Source organism: Candidozyma auris, chromosome 1, assembly GCF_003013715.1.
Source record: "Candidozyma auris chromosome 1, complete sequence".
NCBI classification, from domain to species: Eukaryota; Fungi; Ascomycota; class Pichiomycetes; order Serinales; family Metschnikowiaceae; genus Candidozyma; species Candidozyma auris.
In genome coordinates, this window is record NC_072812.1 from 1,803,928 (window position 1) to 1,818,488 (window position 14,561).

The 14,561-nt window shown below is 42.5% G+C and overlaps 6 protein-coding genes across 6 annotated transcripts; 4 read left to right on the forward strand and 2 right to left on the reverse strand. All coding sequences in view use genetic code 12, as the record gives it.

Moving 5' to 3' along the window:
• Positions 1-177: 177 nt before the first annotated feature.
• On the forward strand, positions 178-7,210 carry CDC39 (CCR4-NOT core subunit CDC39; the record flags this gene model as incomplete). The annotated part of the gene is made up of 4 exons (XM_054702032.1): positions 178-193; positions 359-381; positions 442-483; positions 542-7,210. 4 exons carry the CDS (start codon positions 178-180, stop codon positions 7,208-7,210), a joined length of 6,750 nt encoding a protein of 2,249 aa, XP_054558007.1.
• Positions 7,211-7,358: 148 nt separating this feature from the next.
• CJI96_0000839 (E2 ubiquitin-conjugating protein UBC1) lies at positions 7,359-8,024 on the forward strand (the record flags this gene model as incomplete). Its single annotated transcript, XM_029035086.1, has 1 exon — positions 7,359-8,024. One exon carries the CDS (start codon positions 7,359-7,361, stop codon positions 8,022-8,024), a length of 666 nt encoding a protein of 221 aa, XP_028890328.1.
• A 625-nt stretch (positions 8,025-8,649) lies between these two features.
• On the forward strand, positions 8,650-9,903 carry CJI96_0000840 (uncharacterized protein; the record flags this gene model as incomplete). The annotated part of the gene is made up of 1 exon (XM_029035087.2): positions 8,650-9,903. One exon carries the CDS (start codon positions 8,650-8,652, stop codon positions 9,901-9,903), a length of 1,254 nt encoding a protein of 417 aa, XP_028890329.2.
• Positions 9,904-10,066: 163 nt separating this feature from the next.
• CJI96_0000841 (mitochondrial 37S ribosomal protein bS21m) lies at positions 10,067-10,603 on the reverse strand (the record flags this gene model as incomplete). The annotated part of the gene is made up of 1 exon (XM_029035088.2): positions 10,067-10,603. One exon carries the CDS (start codon positions 10,601-10,603, stop codon positions 10,067-10,069), a length of 537 nt encoding a protein of 178 aa, XP_028890330.2.
• A 606-nt stretch (positions 10,604-11,209) lies between these two features.
• On the forward strand, positions 11,210-11,911 carry CJI96_0000842 (uncharacterized protein; the record flags this gene model as incomplete). The annotated part of the gene is made up of 1 exon (XM_029035089.2): positions 11,210-11,911. The coding sequence occupies one exon, from the start codon at positions 11,210-11,212 to the stop codon at positions 11,909-11,911; it is 702 nt and encodes a 233-aa protein (XP_028890331.2).
• A 28-nt stretch (positions 11,912-11,939) lies between these two features.
• Positions 11,940-14,465, reverse strand: CJI96_0000843 (TFIIH/NER complex ATPase/helicase subunit SSL2; the record flags this gene model as incomplete). Its single annotated transcript, XM_029035090.2, has 1 exon — positions 11,940-14,465. One exon carries the CDS (start codon positions 14,463-14,465, stop codon positions 11,940-11,942), a length of 2,526 nt encoding a protein of 841 aa, XP_028890332.2.
• Positions 14,466-14,561: the final 96 nt, after the last annotated feature.

Here is a 14,561-nt window from a genome sequence, read left to right on the forward strand (position 1 = left end):
CATGTTTCAGCGTCTAAATCTTGTTTCAAAGTATAGTATTTTCCTTAAGCATTTCACTCACAGTTTGCGTACTATGGAGAAAACCGCGAATTGGTGTCTCCTCGCAAACTATTAGTACGACACACCTTCCAAGAACAATTGTCTTTTAAAAAATTCAAATGATTAATTATTTTAAACATGCTGTATCAAGAGTGTAATTTCTAAGATACTTAAACTCCCTTCCCTATTCAACATGTGCAATCTTCTCTGTTTTCTTTTCCTTCCTTGCCAAAAAAGTGCACACGGGCGGGTAACCACCGAGACCGAACTTTACTCGCCAAATTTTTAAATAGAGAGCACCAAGTACTTCCATAACCAGGCTTCAATACATCGCCTGCAATTGTAAGTAGCACCAAAAAAGAGGTCATTCTATTTCAAAGAAACATACTGACTGCGAATCAGTCGAGTTTTATTGACAGAGTCAAAGACACGAATTCATCTCGAGTAACCCTTGTCTTAGCGGCTTCAGTGTCTTAAGTCTCGATTGTTACACTGTCTCCAGCTAAGGCGAAAACCAAGCGGAACAGTGACTCCTTCAAATAATCAAGCCCTTCGGGACCTGGGTACTTATCCACCAATTCCCGAGCAGCCCTACGATCCAATTCTTCTCGTTGAGGAACCTGCAACAGTCACTAATTCCGGGGAACACGAGTTATTGGAGGTCATCCTTTTACAGATCAGTATATTAGTGACCACAACAGACGCAAACAACTGGAAAGCCAATTTTAAGCAAATCCAGTATATCATTAAGTACGAGAATAAGTACCTTACCACATTAAGTTTCTTATACAAGAAAGTACTCCAGTTCACGTTCAGCAAACCACTCGGCCCCGAGAAAGAACCGCTTGAACATCTTTTAGAAAGCATCCTAAAAAGTTTTGCATCTGATAATCGATACTCCAGGTTATTTTTCCACGAACTCGAATCCTTCAGAGAATCATCTTATTTCGAGGTCTTTGAGTTCATTGCTAGGTTTCAAAACGACCCTATCATTGAGTTTATTTTATTGATTGAGTTTGCTACCGAAAAGAAAAAGGATCAGGTGAAACACTACATCGCAAATAACTTTGCCACAGTCTCGGAATTAGCAAAGGAAAGAAGCTCAGAAACTGACAAGTCTTGGGTGAATCTACTTCTTAATTACGTATTACCCTCGAAGCATTTTCCTTTTCTTGATAAAGTTCTCTCACTTGGATATTGGAACGCGTACAGTGAAAATATTCCTGCTGTCACATCTTTTTTAGAAAGAGTTACAATGATGAGTTTCAAAGATCTCCTTATTGAAATAGGACCAGAAAACCTTATACCAAAAAAGATTTTGCCATCCCTTCTCAACTTAAGACCAGGTGAAATTGACGAAGGCATTGCATTACTAATTGCAGAGGTGTTGATACCAGGATCTCAAGGAATAGCATCTACTAATGGGGGTGTCACCGCTCTCACATTTGTGAATAACTTACCCGAGGCAAATGCCAAAGGCGCTCAACTTCAAGCCTGTTTAAAGAACATTGACTCCTCAAAGAATCTTAACTGGTTCAATATTTTCTCCCGTGTGCGGAGCTATCTTTATGAATCGTCTGTTCGCAACAGTCAACCATCTTTGGCCAGTGTTACTCAGCTTCTCTCTGCTCTTGACTTCAAAAAGGGTCTCGCTGACATTTTTTTGACACTTGACTGGTGGTTTGATAAAACCCTTCTTTTCATTTTGCAATCCATGCCTACTCAGCGCGGTGCTTTTGACATCATTAGCTCACCAAACCTTACGCTATGTTACGAAGATGAATCAGAGGATCAAGATCTATTGAAATTTGTGAATATTGCAAAGCTAGAGGTTCAAGTCATGGCAAAAATCAATGCACAATCAGCACAGCAGAATCAGGCTCAGTCGGAAGGAGATAAGAAATTTGACTACTGGCTTGCTCAAATGTTTGAGGTTCATTGCACATCCCAACCCCATCATATCATTGCTGGTGCGTTAGCAATACCCGACAAGTCACCTTACATCCTTGATCGCATCGATAGATTGTTTGCAATCATCATGGACAAATCGCTCGTTGATGTCAATCTCAAGCACCTCTTAGATGTGCTCGTCAAGTTCAAGGAGCTTGACGTCAATCTCGCAATAAGTAAACTCATCGAGTATTATACAAGCCACATGAAGCCGGATTCACTCACAAAGGTTGTTTTGGCATCAAGCTCATCGGGCCTTCTTGACGACTTGCTTAAAAATGCGAAGTCCATAGACTACAGTCTATACTTACAGTTGGCTATTGAAGCAACCAACTTTGGGTTTGATATTGAGCCAGTGGTTGAGGCTGACTCAAAGGACGCGAAATTGAGAGGTGTATTTTACTCAGTCTTACTCCAACTTTTGGAGGCCAGAACCGCTCAAGATTTTGAAAGGGGCCAGCAAGACCAGCATCAACAGGTCCCTTCTGAACAACGTCCTGAACAAGGTAAGGCATTAGGCGTTTCTGTGGTTTATCGCCTTCTTGAGGTGTTGAAATCACTGCAAGGATTTGTTGATGCTGATAACCTCAAAAACCTTCAGTTGTCGTTACTCACAACATATCCGAGACTCATAAACTTCGGAACCGGCCACGACCAAGCGATTCTTGCCAACGAGGCAAATTACTCAAATGTGTTCCCGGCGCAAGTGGAGCAAGAGATGAAGGCATACTATTCAAAAATGTACAACAAAGAAATGGAGATCAAAGACATTGTTGAGATGTTATCACGAATGAAGAATAGCGACAACCCTCACGACCAGGATGTTTTTGCATGTATGATACATTCCCTCATTGATGAGTATAGATTCTTCTCAGAATATCCACTCACTGCCTTAGCGTCCACGTCACTCCTTTTTGGAGCTCTTTTACAAAAGGACTTGATTCAAGGTACCACTTTGACCGTTGCCCTTAACTTCATATGGGAGTCTTGCAACCAGCCTCAAGACTCTCACTTGTTCAAGTTCGCAGTGCAGTCGTTGTACAACTTCAAATCCCGACTTCATGAGTACCCCATGTATTGCAAACATTTACTTCAGTGTCAATCATTATCCGCACATGCGAAAATGTATCAGATTGTCAAAGACGCTTCCGTTGGCATACCATGCCCGGAGTCAAGTGGTTCTCAACAATCAAGAGGCGAAACAACAACTCCTGTAAGAGAAGAGCCCCTCTTGGTATACAACTCAGTTGCTCAAGTTAGTAAAAATGTCACCTTTGCGGTTCAGGAAGAGCCTGAAGAAAGTGTATCAGACAAGCTTTTGTTTTCTGTGAACAATATGACTGCTGATAACATCAATTCCAAAATTCCAGACATCAAAAATTTGTTATCTGAAAAGTATTTTTCCTGGTTCTCGAAATATTTGGTTAGTGAGAGGGCAAAAATGGAACCAAACAATCATGCTCTATACGCATCATTGGTTTTTGCCTTGGATAATGTTTTATTTTATGAGGTGACGCTCAACACAACCTTGTTGGAGGTGCAGCGTCTATTAGGGAAATCAAAAGATACTACAACAGAGCGCTCACATCTCAAGAATCTTGGTTCGTGGCTAGGAAGAATAACACTTGCATATGATAAGCCGTTAAGAAGAGACCAGATCGCCCTTAAGTATCTTCTCCTTGAAGCTTTCGACTTCAACACACTTCACATCATTATTCCTTTCGTCTGTAAAGTTTTGGATCAAGCCAGTCACTCGAAGATCTTCAGACCACCTAATCCCTGGGTTCTAGGTGTGACAAGTGTTTTGGTCGAATTATACGAATGCGCCGATCTTAAATTGAACTTAAAGTTTGAGATTGAAGTTTTATTAAACTCCTTAGGCTTGAATATCAAATCAGTGGAGCAGTCGACACTTGTGAGGCTGCATAACCCCAGACCTGAAGCACTTGCAGCTTTGTTTGGTTTACGTCCAGAACCAAACGGATTACCTGGTGATACGGCACGAGCTTCTGTGGAAATACCCGAGCAAGATTTGCAGGCTCAACAGCTTCAGCAGCACAACGCAATGATTCAACAGCAACAACAGCCTGCCTACCCTCCTCATGTTCCACAGCAGAGAACTTTTGAAGAGGAAGTGACTCAAGCTCCAGGCCCTACTCAATTAGATGCGTCTTTCAGCAACCTCTCGAGCAACACCGTCTTCACACAAAATCCTAATCTTAGACGTGCTTTACAAGCATCTTTGGCTCGCGCAGTACGTGAATGTGCCGTGCCCATATTGAGCAGGGTGTCTGAGGCAGTCTTAACGACAACTGAAGCTTTAGTGAAGAAGGATTTTGCAACTGAAGGTGATGTTACCAAGTTCAAGAAAGCATATCTCACTCTTGCTCAGCAGCTCACTCATAGTATGGTTGTTTGCACAGGAAGAAAGATTTTGATTGAGACAATTGAGGCCACTATGTTCCAATTGCTAAGCAACCAGGTGAATCCAAACGAGCTACCATTGAATGAATTGAGCATTGCGATCCAAAGCAACGTGGATTTGTGTGTTGAAATAGTCGAAAAGCTTGCGATTAGCAATATTGGTGAGCTTATCGAGGAGCGCATGCGTCCTGAGGTACAATCTCGTGAAGCCATACCTCCAGGGGAACCATTCTGCAGTGCAAGCGCCACAGAGTATGCTCTTCAACTACCAGCCCCATTGGGATTACAAAGAGATGGTTTACGAGATGCTCAATTGAACATATACTATTTCTTTGGATCGAATACCGGTCGTGGCGAGCAGCTTGGTTCTCAACGACAAACGCCACCATTGGCTAATAGCCAAATTGATGCTCAACAGCCTTCTTCACATACCCTAGCATCCCAAAGCATGCCTTTTAATACGACTGCTCCAATGTCACAACTTCCTCAGGAGGGTACAGCTGGAAGAGGCAGCGTTCCACCGCACGTTGGTTCTCAAAATGACGAAATTGCAAACGTCGATCAGTTGTGTACCATCATAACTCAAATGTTTGAAAAAGCCATCCAAATGCTTGGCAGTGTGAAAGAAAGTAAGTTGAGTGAGTTGCCCGCTGATCATCCAATTTTGCAGACACTCTCTCAAGCGTTGAGCGCTTGCCAAAGTAATGCATTGAAGCATCCCGATTTATTGCTTAAGGTTGCGCAATATGCTGTCAACTGCTTATTCACTCAACCTCACGAGAATCCTATAAGCAGTGAAATTTATGTTGTGATCTTGGATCGTTTGTGCGAGTATTCTCCATCGACCGCGAAAGATGTGACTTGGTGGATGGTTCACTCTGTTGATCAAAGAAAGTTTAACATGCCTGTCATATTCTCGTTGATGAAGGTGCAGTTGGTTTCGCCTAGCAAGCTTGATGGCTCGATTGGAAAGCTTATCCATGATTCTCAGAGCCCAGTGCTTGTGAAGTTTGCTGCTACCTTGTTATTGAAGGTCTTGAGTGCCGATGAGCCTCGTACGATCGCCTTGAGATCAGACTTCGCAGTGACTTTAGCGGCACTTTCCAACTTCAAGGGTGAAGACACATCCCAAGAAGTCATGGATGCTACCGCGGCTAGAGACGAGCTTTTTGAGTTCCTCAGACGGTCAAATGGTCCGAGGGTACTTTCTGTTGGAGACAAACCGCCTAGCATGTATGCTGAAAGCGGATATATATTTGCTGAGTGGACCAAACTACTCGGACATGGTGAGGATACAGCCTCATTACAACAAAACTTCATCGATGGGCTTTATTATAATGGCTTCTTGACAGAACCCTCCAAGGTGGAGGTCTTCTTTAAAGCTGCTACTGAGGTGTCTACTAGCGTGTTCTCAGCCGAGCATGAAATCAGAAGCCGCACACAGCGTGAGGTTTACCTTGCAGTTGATTGTCTCGCAATATTGATTGTAAAAGTTGTGCTCAGATTCTCTAAAGCTGACGCTAAAGACGCTATCGAGTGGCTTAAAACTGTTCTTGGTGTCGTTTCATTAGTTTTGATTGATGAGCATGAATTCGCAAAGACAAACTGGAATGAAAGGGCCTACTTTAGAATTTTCTCAAGCATGTTGTGCGCATACGCAAATGCTTCTGTTCAAGATAGTCATGCCACTGAACACCTTGATGAAAAATTCTTTCCATTAATGGGGGAGATCTTTAATAGCCTTCAACCTACTGTATATCCCGGCTTCACATTTGCATGGATTCCTTTGATATCGCACCGCATGTTCCTTCCACAGCTACTCGAGCTTCCCAATAAGTCTGGTTATGCTTCTGCAATCCGTCTATTGACTGCGTTACTCAAATTTCAAAATATCTATACGAAGGATGAAGTTGCTCATAATGATGTCATCAATGTCATTTATAGAGCGATCGTTCGGATCATAGTCGCGTTATGTCATGATTTCCCTGAGTTCATGGTTGAGAGTCACTATCAAATTGTCAGTGCTATTCCCTCAAACTATATTCAGCTTAGAAACATCATTTTGAGTGCCACACCTTCAAGTATCACCCCAGAAGATCCGCATAGCATCGAGCTTGACATCAATACGACGCCCGGACATGATGTGGTACCATCTCTTTTCTATAGTACGGCAGATGATCTTGTGAAGGTGGGATTAAAGAAACCTTTGGACAATTATCTTAGAATTCCAGCACCAGGTCTTATGCGTACAATTCATGCCGGCACTAAATTGAATCATCCAAAAGTCTCGACCGATTATGGGTTTGATGTTTTGCACTACAATGTTAAGCTCATCAATGCGTTGGTGATTCACGTTGTAACATCTGCTATGGAAGATAGCTCTCCTAAGAACGGGACATTTTTCAATTCACAATCATCACAATCATCTTTGATAGTGGATCTTCTTAATGTCGGCTCTACAGAGTTCCGGTATCATCTTATTTGTGCGGTTGTTAATCAACTTAGATTTCCAAACAGTCACACTGTTTGGTGCATATCACTTCTCACCCATTTATTCTACGGTGCTAATTGGGCATCCGGTGTTGTTCGGCATGAAGTGCAAGAGATTATTCTACGTGTCATACTCGAGAGAATTGTTGTCAAAACAAGGCCGTGGGGTTTGACAGTGGCCACCAAAGAGATTTTATGCCATGATGAGCAGCAAATAAACAAATTGCCATTCATCAAAACAGCGCCACAAGAGGTTCGTGTCACTTTAGACACGTTGCTTCGTGCATTTAAAGGCGTAGTTCGTTGACGTACGAACCATGTTTATGTCATATTTGTATTATAGAGCTTTTAATGCAATGTATAACGGTAAGCTAGGACGCCGTAGTGCGCACAACGAAACAAATACTTTTTGTAGTATGCGAATTGGAGCATTATCGGCTCACAACTTTTCTACTATGTCGAGAGTCAAAAGAATCGCCAAAGAGCTCGAAGAGTGTCGCCAGGATACTCAAAGTGGAGTCAATCTTGAGCTTGTCAATGAAAGTGACTTGACCCACCTCACAGGTTACTTCCAAGGGCCACCCGGAACTCCTTATGAAAAGGGTGTCTTCAAGGTCGACATCGTGATTCCAAACGAATACCCATTCAAACCCCCGGTGATGAAATTTATCACAAAGATTTACCACCCTAACATATCTTCTGTCACAGGCGCCATTTGCTTAGACACTTTGAAGGACGCCTGGACTCCCATCTTGACCTTGAAGTCATCGTTGATCTCTTTGCAATCATTGCTCCAATCACCAGAGCCAAACGATCCGCAGGATGCCGAGGTTGCCAAACACTACATCACCAACAAGAAGGGATTTGAGGAGACAGCAGCTTACTGGACTAAGCTTTACGCCTCGGACGAGAAGAGTGTTGGCAAGACCGAAATCAGCGATGCAGCTTTGTATGGCATTGACGAAGATATTGTGAGTCAGTTTGAAAATATGGGATTTGAAAGATCTACTTCTATTGCCGTGTTGAGAAGAATGGGCGTAAAGAGCTTCGATGGTGTGAACAACAGGTCTGAGATGGAGAACAAGATTTTGGAGGAATTATTGAAGGAAACAAACCAGTGAATCTGACAGTGCCCTTGCGTGAACATAAAAAATTAGATCTACATAGCTCATGCCGTCTCTGGAGGAATCGCTAGTATCCGTAGTCATTAAATTTAAATGCCATTCTATGCAACTACAAGTGATCTTGTTTGAGGAGAGCAAGCATCCGAAAGCACTTGATTGGAAATTCGTGAGTTGCACCGACAGATGTACGTTATTGATTACTTGATAGGAAACAAGTGAGCTTAACTGACTCATCATCATATTCGAGAAATATAGTTTTGAATATAAATGTAAACTCGCTACCCTTCACCTTGTACGTCGTCCAGAGACCCACTATACCTCAAGCTTCTTCTCTGCACTCTGGTGTATACTATTGTGAGGGCATTCGGTGAGGTAGTGAAAAATTCCAAAGAGGTCTATTCTGATTTCCACGTCTGCTACATGTCGCACAGTTCTCTTTTTCTTCCGTTTTCAACCATCGAGTATATTCAATTACATCTACCTCTGATTGGTATCAATAAAAGATAGGAAGGCTCTTCGCTCAAAGTTTTAAGTCTAATATCTTTCTATCCTAGTTTTATCTGTTTCATATCCCCTGATTCATTTTAGCATCGGCATACAACTTATAGACAAGTACGAGATCATGACTGCTCCAGAAATCAAAAAGGACGCCATTTCCATCGAAGAAGTCGGCTGGTTGTTCGTGAAGAACTACTACGGCACTTATACTTCAGAGATTCGGAATCTTTACGCATTTTACGACAAGAACGCCTCTTTGTTGCACGACGAGTTTCCAGCTAACGCTGAGTCTGAAGAGCCAGTGGCAAAGAAAGTTCACCGTGCTGCCGGCACTGACTCAATCAAAAAGCACTTCACTGAACAGAGCACCATCATTGAGAAAAACAAGATCGTTATTGAGAGAGCCGACTTTCAAAGCACTGTGGAGAACAGCATCTTGATCGTAGTGTGTGGTTCCTGGAAGCGTGGTGCTTCCAACCTTTGGCAGTTCGTCCAGACTTTCGTATTGAAGCCTGCTGGTGCGAAGACTTTTGATGTGTCTAATGACATGTTGAAGTTCATTGATCTTTCGGAGAATTTTGAGGAACCTCAGTTAGTGGAGCAGAAGGCTGACACTCCTGCTCCAAATGGAAAAGCCGACGAAAAACTTGACGAGGATAAGAAGGTGACCGTTGAGCTGGAAGAAGAAACGGTTGAGGCGGTCAAGGAAGAGCCAGAGGCGAAGGAGAAGGACGAAACTGTTGTGGAGAATAAGACCCCCAAGGCAAAGGAAGAAGTCGAGTCAAAATCAGCTGCTGAGGTCATGGAGGACAAGGAGCCTTCAGATGTTAATGGTGCCGCTTCCAAGACATCATCTAAAGATACCCCTGCTACTGCTCCTGCTGCTCCGGCGCCAAAGCCTACTTGGGCGTCTTTAGCTGCCATGCAACCAAAGGTGCCAGTCTCGAAGACCGCCACAGTGCCCTCTCCTGGGGCAGCCAAGAACGTTCCAGCCCCTTCTCCAGTTGTGAAGAAAGCGACTTCCCCAGCTCAAAATGTTCCTGCAAATCAGCAGCCAAATCAGAGCCAACACAACTCCAAGTTCAAGAAGGATGAGTGGTATCCAATTTACATCAGGGATGCGGACTGTGACGAAGCAGACTTAAGAGCTGCATTGACCAAAACTTTTGGTGAGATGAAGTTCTTCAAGAAAAACCAGAGAGTAGTTTTGTGTGACTTCAAGGAGAAGGAGTATCAACAGAAGGCTTTGGAAGCCAAGGAGATTGTTGTCAACAATGTCGTGGTTCATTTGGAGCCAAGAACTCACAAGCACAATAATAATAACAACAATAACAACAACAAAAATTTCAAAGACAAAAAGGCTATGAAGAAGAAATAAGCAATGGAAATCAGGGAGAGGAACGAAGAAGAAAAAACAAAAGACCTAGCATCTATAGAGATACTCAATCTTCTGAGAGAGTTTAATGCACTTAATATATAACGGCGTGCAAATTGAAACCTTTGTATTTCATCATTAAAAAATATTTACAAGTAATAGTGAATTAATATCCCCTCCTCTTAGCATCCAAAATCTCTGTTAACAAATTGGAGAATCTCAACAGGAAGTTTGATCTCCACCATTGCCTGTGCTTCAAGTCGTGGAGAAGAGCGGGTCTAAGGTGTCTCTTTTGCTGCTGTTTCATTTGAGGTATCTTTTCGACACGTACCAATTTCGTCAACTGACTCAAAGCAGCGGAAACGTTACCATACTTGACATCGACGGTACGTCCTGCCGCTACACCCGTAACGTTTAATTCCTTTGCAACATCTCTTGGATGTTTCACCGTGTTGCCAAATGCATACTTGTCGTAGTTCAGACCAAACATCTGACCTTGCTGTAAATCTGGCGAGTTTGCTATCAACTCGTCTATATCAAAAACAGTGCTGGCATTCTTCTTAGCTGGAGCTTCGTTTTTTGGCTCCTTGAGCTCGTCGAATATGTCCATACGACGGCTCAGAGAATGAACATTTCTTCGACTTAAACTCACTTCAGTGAGTCTTTGAGAACGTAGTCTCCTGATGAGTTGAGTTTGGCGCATGATTCTGTCGATCTTGTTGCAGAAACCACGGAGAAGGAAATTCACCCAGAAGAAAGCGATGGTCGTGTACAAGTCATATTTGGTGCACTACAATTTTGCAATCACATTGGCAGCGAATGAAATGGAAAGTCAACCCGCAAGAACGAAAGTCAAACATCTATTTATGCTGGTATATTTCAACTGCTGTTTCGCTTGATCGCTCTAGTTCAGAAATCTTCGGAGGTTGTGCAAAGAATTGGTATGATTTTAATATTGGGCAGGTGTCGGGTCAAAGGCGACATCTTATTAGACATTAAATAAAATATCGAGAAGTGGTCCTAAAACTGACAATTTAGTGGGAAGGTTTAAAAGAACAATTTCATTGCAGTGGTATGCAAATATTTTAAACCCAACTCCTTTATGTGATAGGGACCCTCACTGCAGGAAGGCTCGTCTATAGTGTAGCATACCTACTTGGCAACTAATTGCTAACACTATAGACTTTTTTTTTTTTTATTCGTTCTTACTTAGAGGGAATATTTCGACGAGGATAGAGATTCACTTTACTTCGATTCTTTGTTTACTGACTCAACTTAACGCATAACCGGAAGAGTTCTTCAGGGCTTGATGTCAATTGTGTCAAATCAGCTATTCGACACGCATAAGGTGCTGGTGTTCAAGATTCCGCCAGGTGAAGTGACCCTTCCGAGATGGGATACAAAGGAGCAAAATGTCGTTTGGAAAGGCAATCTTAGGCTTATAGAAGAAGAGGAAACCATTGAGGACGATATCGAGAAGGAACCATACGAGCTCTTGCGATTAAAACTAGAGTTTTACAATGCAGATAAGGCAGATCCCCTACTGGACAACATTGAAGAGTTTGACAAGTCTCAAGTCTGGGCGGAGGCTTGGTTTAATCCATTCCGAGAACAAGGGATCGATTGGGCCATTGCAAATGACAAGGATGACACAATCAAGATGACCCCAGAATCTCCGAAATATTACAAAGTTGTTCTTCAGCTACCGGGCTCGGGATACCATCCTTTTTCATTCAAGATGGCTTCGAAGAAACAATCGGTTCTTCAAATTGCATTGGGATTGAAGTTTGAAGACTCGTTCAATGCGATGTCTTTCTCTGAAAGCCTCGGGATCTATCGAAGGCGATTCAAAGCATTTCACGAAAAGTTTCTTTATGACCAGCATCTTACGAGTCTACATCACAGAATTATAAACGAGTTAAATGTTAGTGACAGAGAGCTGCGAGAACATACACCGGTTCTTGAGGACGATGATGAGTTCGGAAATTTTGTGGGCTCTTCATATGATTAAATACTAGATAACGCAGAACACGAACTCCTTATCGCTTCTTTTTGTAGTACATCTTTTGGATCAATGGGTGGTGCTCTCTCAATTCCTTATTTTTGTTCTTGCTGTACTCAATGTATGCCATGTCCTCACCACCGGCTAAACCTGCAAGAGAACCAGCACTTCTGGAAGCATTGCTGGCCTCGGCCTTGACACGGCCATTCTTTGGCATAAAGTTAGTGTCCTCGTCGTCGCCAATTTCAACACCGGCAGCATCTTCATTTTTGAGTAGAACTTGCTGCAAAAGTTCACGTCGCTCACGGGCAGATGAGTACGCTAGGTCCGGTAGTTGTTCCATACCTGATAAGTGCGTAATAACCTTGAAAGCGTAACCTTGGTCCACAAGAAATGCTTGACGTTTCGTTGAGTAGTACATCTCCTGGGTATCTTTAGAAACCAACGAGTAAAAGAAAGCATTAAACCCCTCATCATTACGTCTTTTAGCTCTCAAGATTCTCCCGAGTCTCTGTGCTTCCTGTCTTCTGGAACCATAATGAGATGAGATCTGGATCAAGCATGTTGCTTCTGGCAAATCGATGGATGTATCTCCAACCTTGGAAAGAAAGATTGTGTTCACTTGATCGTTATGTTGAAAATTTTGAAGGATTGTCATTCTTTCTTGCTGTGGCGTAGAACCATAAATGAAAGGTTTGCCTAACTTGAGAGCATATTCTTGCAATGCATAAACATTATCCGAAAAAACGATAATTTTGTCGCCTCGTTTTTCGTGATAGTGTATTAAAAATTGGCATGCCTGAAATTTAGTCGGATTCATGATGTACAATAACATCCTCTTACGCGACGATTCTCGAAGATATTCCTGATAGAACTCAGCTGTCATAGGACACCAAACTTCAGCGCATTGCACGTTTGCGATGTGGCCCTTTTGAGCTAACTCCATCCAGTTAGCTTCATACAACTTAGGACCAATTAGAAAGTTCAAGTCGTAAATCTTCTCATCCTCACGAACTAAAGTCGCGGTTAAACCTAGCTTGGCATGAGCAGCGATGGTACTGACCACTCGTCTAAACATTGCTGCTGGGACAACGTGCACCTCATCTAGAATGACGAACCCCCACTCTCTCCCAGTCAAGAAATCCATGACTTTTTGAGAATCATGAGAACGGTTTCTAGTATTTGCGACCATAGAATACGTCGAGACAACTAACCCTGCATCACTTGTAAACATCTCTTTGTTTTCTGAAGTGAAAACTGCAATGTTTTCAGGTTGAATCGTACACCATTGTAGAAACTGTTGTCGCCATTGCATGACAGACACGGAAGATGTGCACAATACGATGACAGACTTCTTGATAGTGCATGCCGCAGTAATACCAACGAGAGTCTTTCCTGCCCCGCAAGGCAAGACAATAATACCAGATCTTGCACGACCGTTACCAAACATCTTGGAGAGGGACTTTTCTTGGTATGGTCTTATCTGCGTTGAAGGCTTCAAATCTATCTCTAGATTTGCATTTCTTTTATCGTTTCTGAAATCATACTCCTCTAATACGGGATATTCAATCTCATATAGTCTTTTCTTGACAAGTTCGACAGTCCCACTTGAGATTTCAAATGAGTGAACCGCATCTAAGTCATCATCCTCTTCCTCAGTCTTCTTACCTACAACAGAGTCAAAAATCTCCTCTACATTCTTTTTCTCGCCATTTTCAGTCAGACCTCGATTTGAGAAGTCTTCCTGTTGATGATAGTCTGATTGATTTTCTCCAGATGAATCACTTTGGCCCTTGACTCGTAAAGGTCCAATCACGGGATCTTTTAAAAGCATCTGCAAAATATCAGCTTGAGTGCTTTCCACGAAATATCTGTTATGCTTTAAAACAAGTTTGACTTTACCAAACTTCGTTGTTGAGAGACGAATGAAATTTAAAAATGATTCTGGGATTGGCGTCTTGGATAATCTTGTCAAAACAGCAATGATATCATCAGGTTCGAGACCCACAGAGACAGCGGCGTACAAAGAATAAGAAGTAATAGAATACTCATGAATGTGAGAAGGTCTGGAACGCGGTTCCGCAACTGTAATGAGGAAATCTTGCGCTTGCTCTGCTAATGGAGAAAATGATTCGAGAATGATTCTTCCATCCGTTGGGGTGATCCATATGGGTCTTGAAAAATGGTCCGGTTTGAGTTTGAGGTAAGAAAAGTCATTTCTTCCAAATACTTTTGAGACAACGTCGGGAACATAATCAGCGGGAAGCTCTGGTGTAAGGGACACTAGTTGCTCAGAGGGATAATCATCATCACTAAGCTGCTCACTGATCGTTTCAACAGCTTCTTGTGCTTTAATCTTTTTGGCTGCAATGGAGGGAGTATCAGGTGCACTTTTCCTTGGTGCTCTTGCCTTCCCAGACCCTGCCTTCCTCTTTTTGCTCGGACCACCGTACTCGTAATCATCGTCCACGTTTTTCTTGGAGGAAATCTCCTCATCGTAAGAATCATACGAATCATCAGAAAAGTTGCCTCTTTCAAGATCTGCGTAGTTCACCCTAGACATGGCGATGAAAAGGAGTACTAAGTGACAAAGAGGAAGATGATTTGGAAACCTGCTATGTGAAGTGAAGTGTGAGGCGCGATTAGTAATGCACAGAAT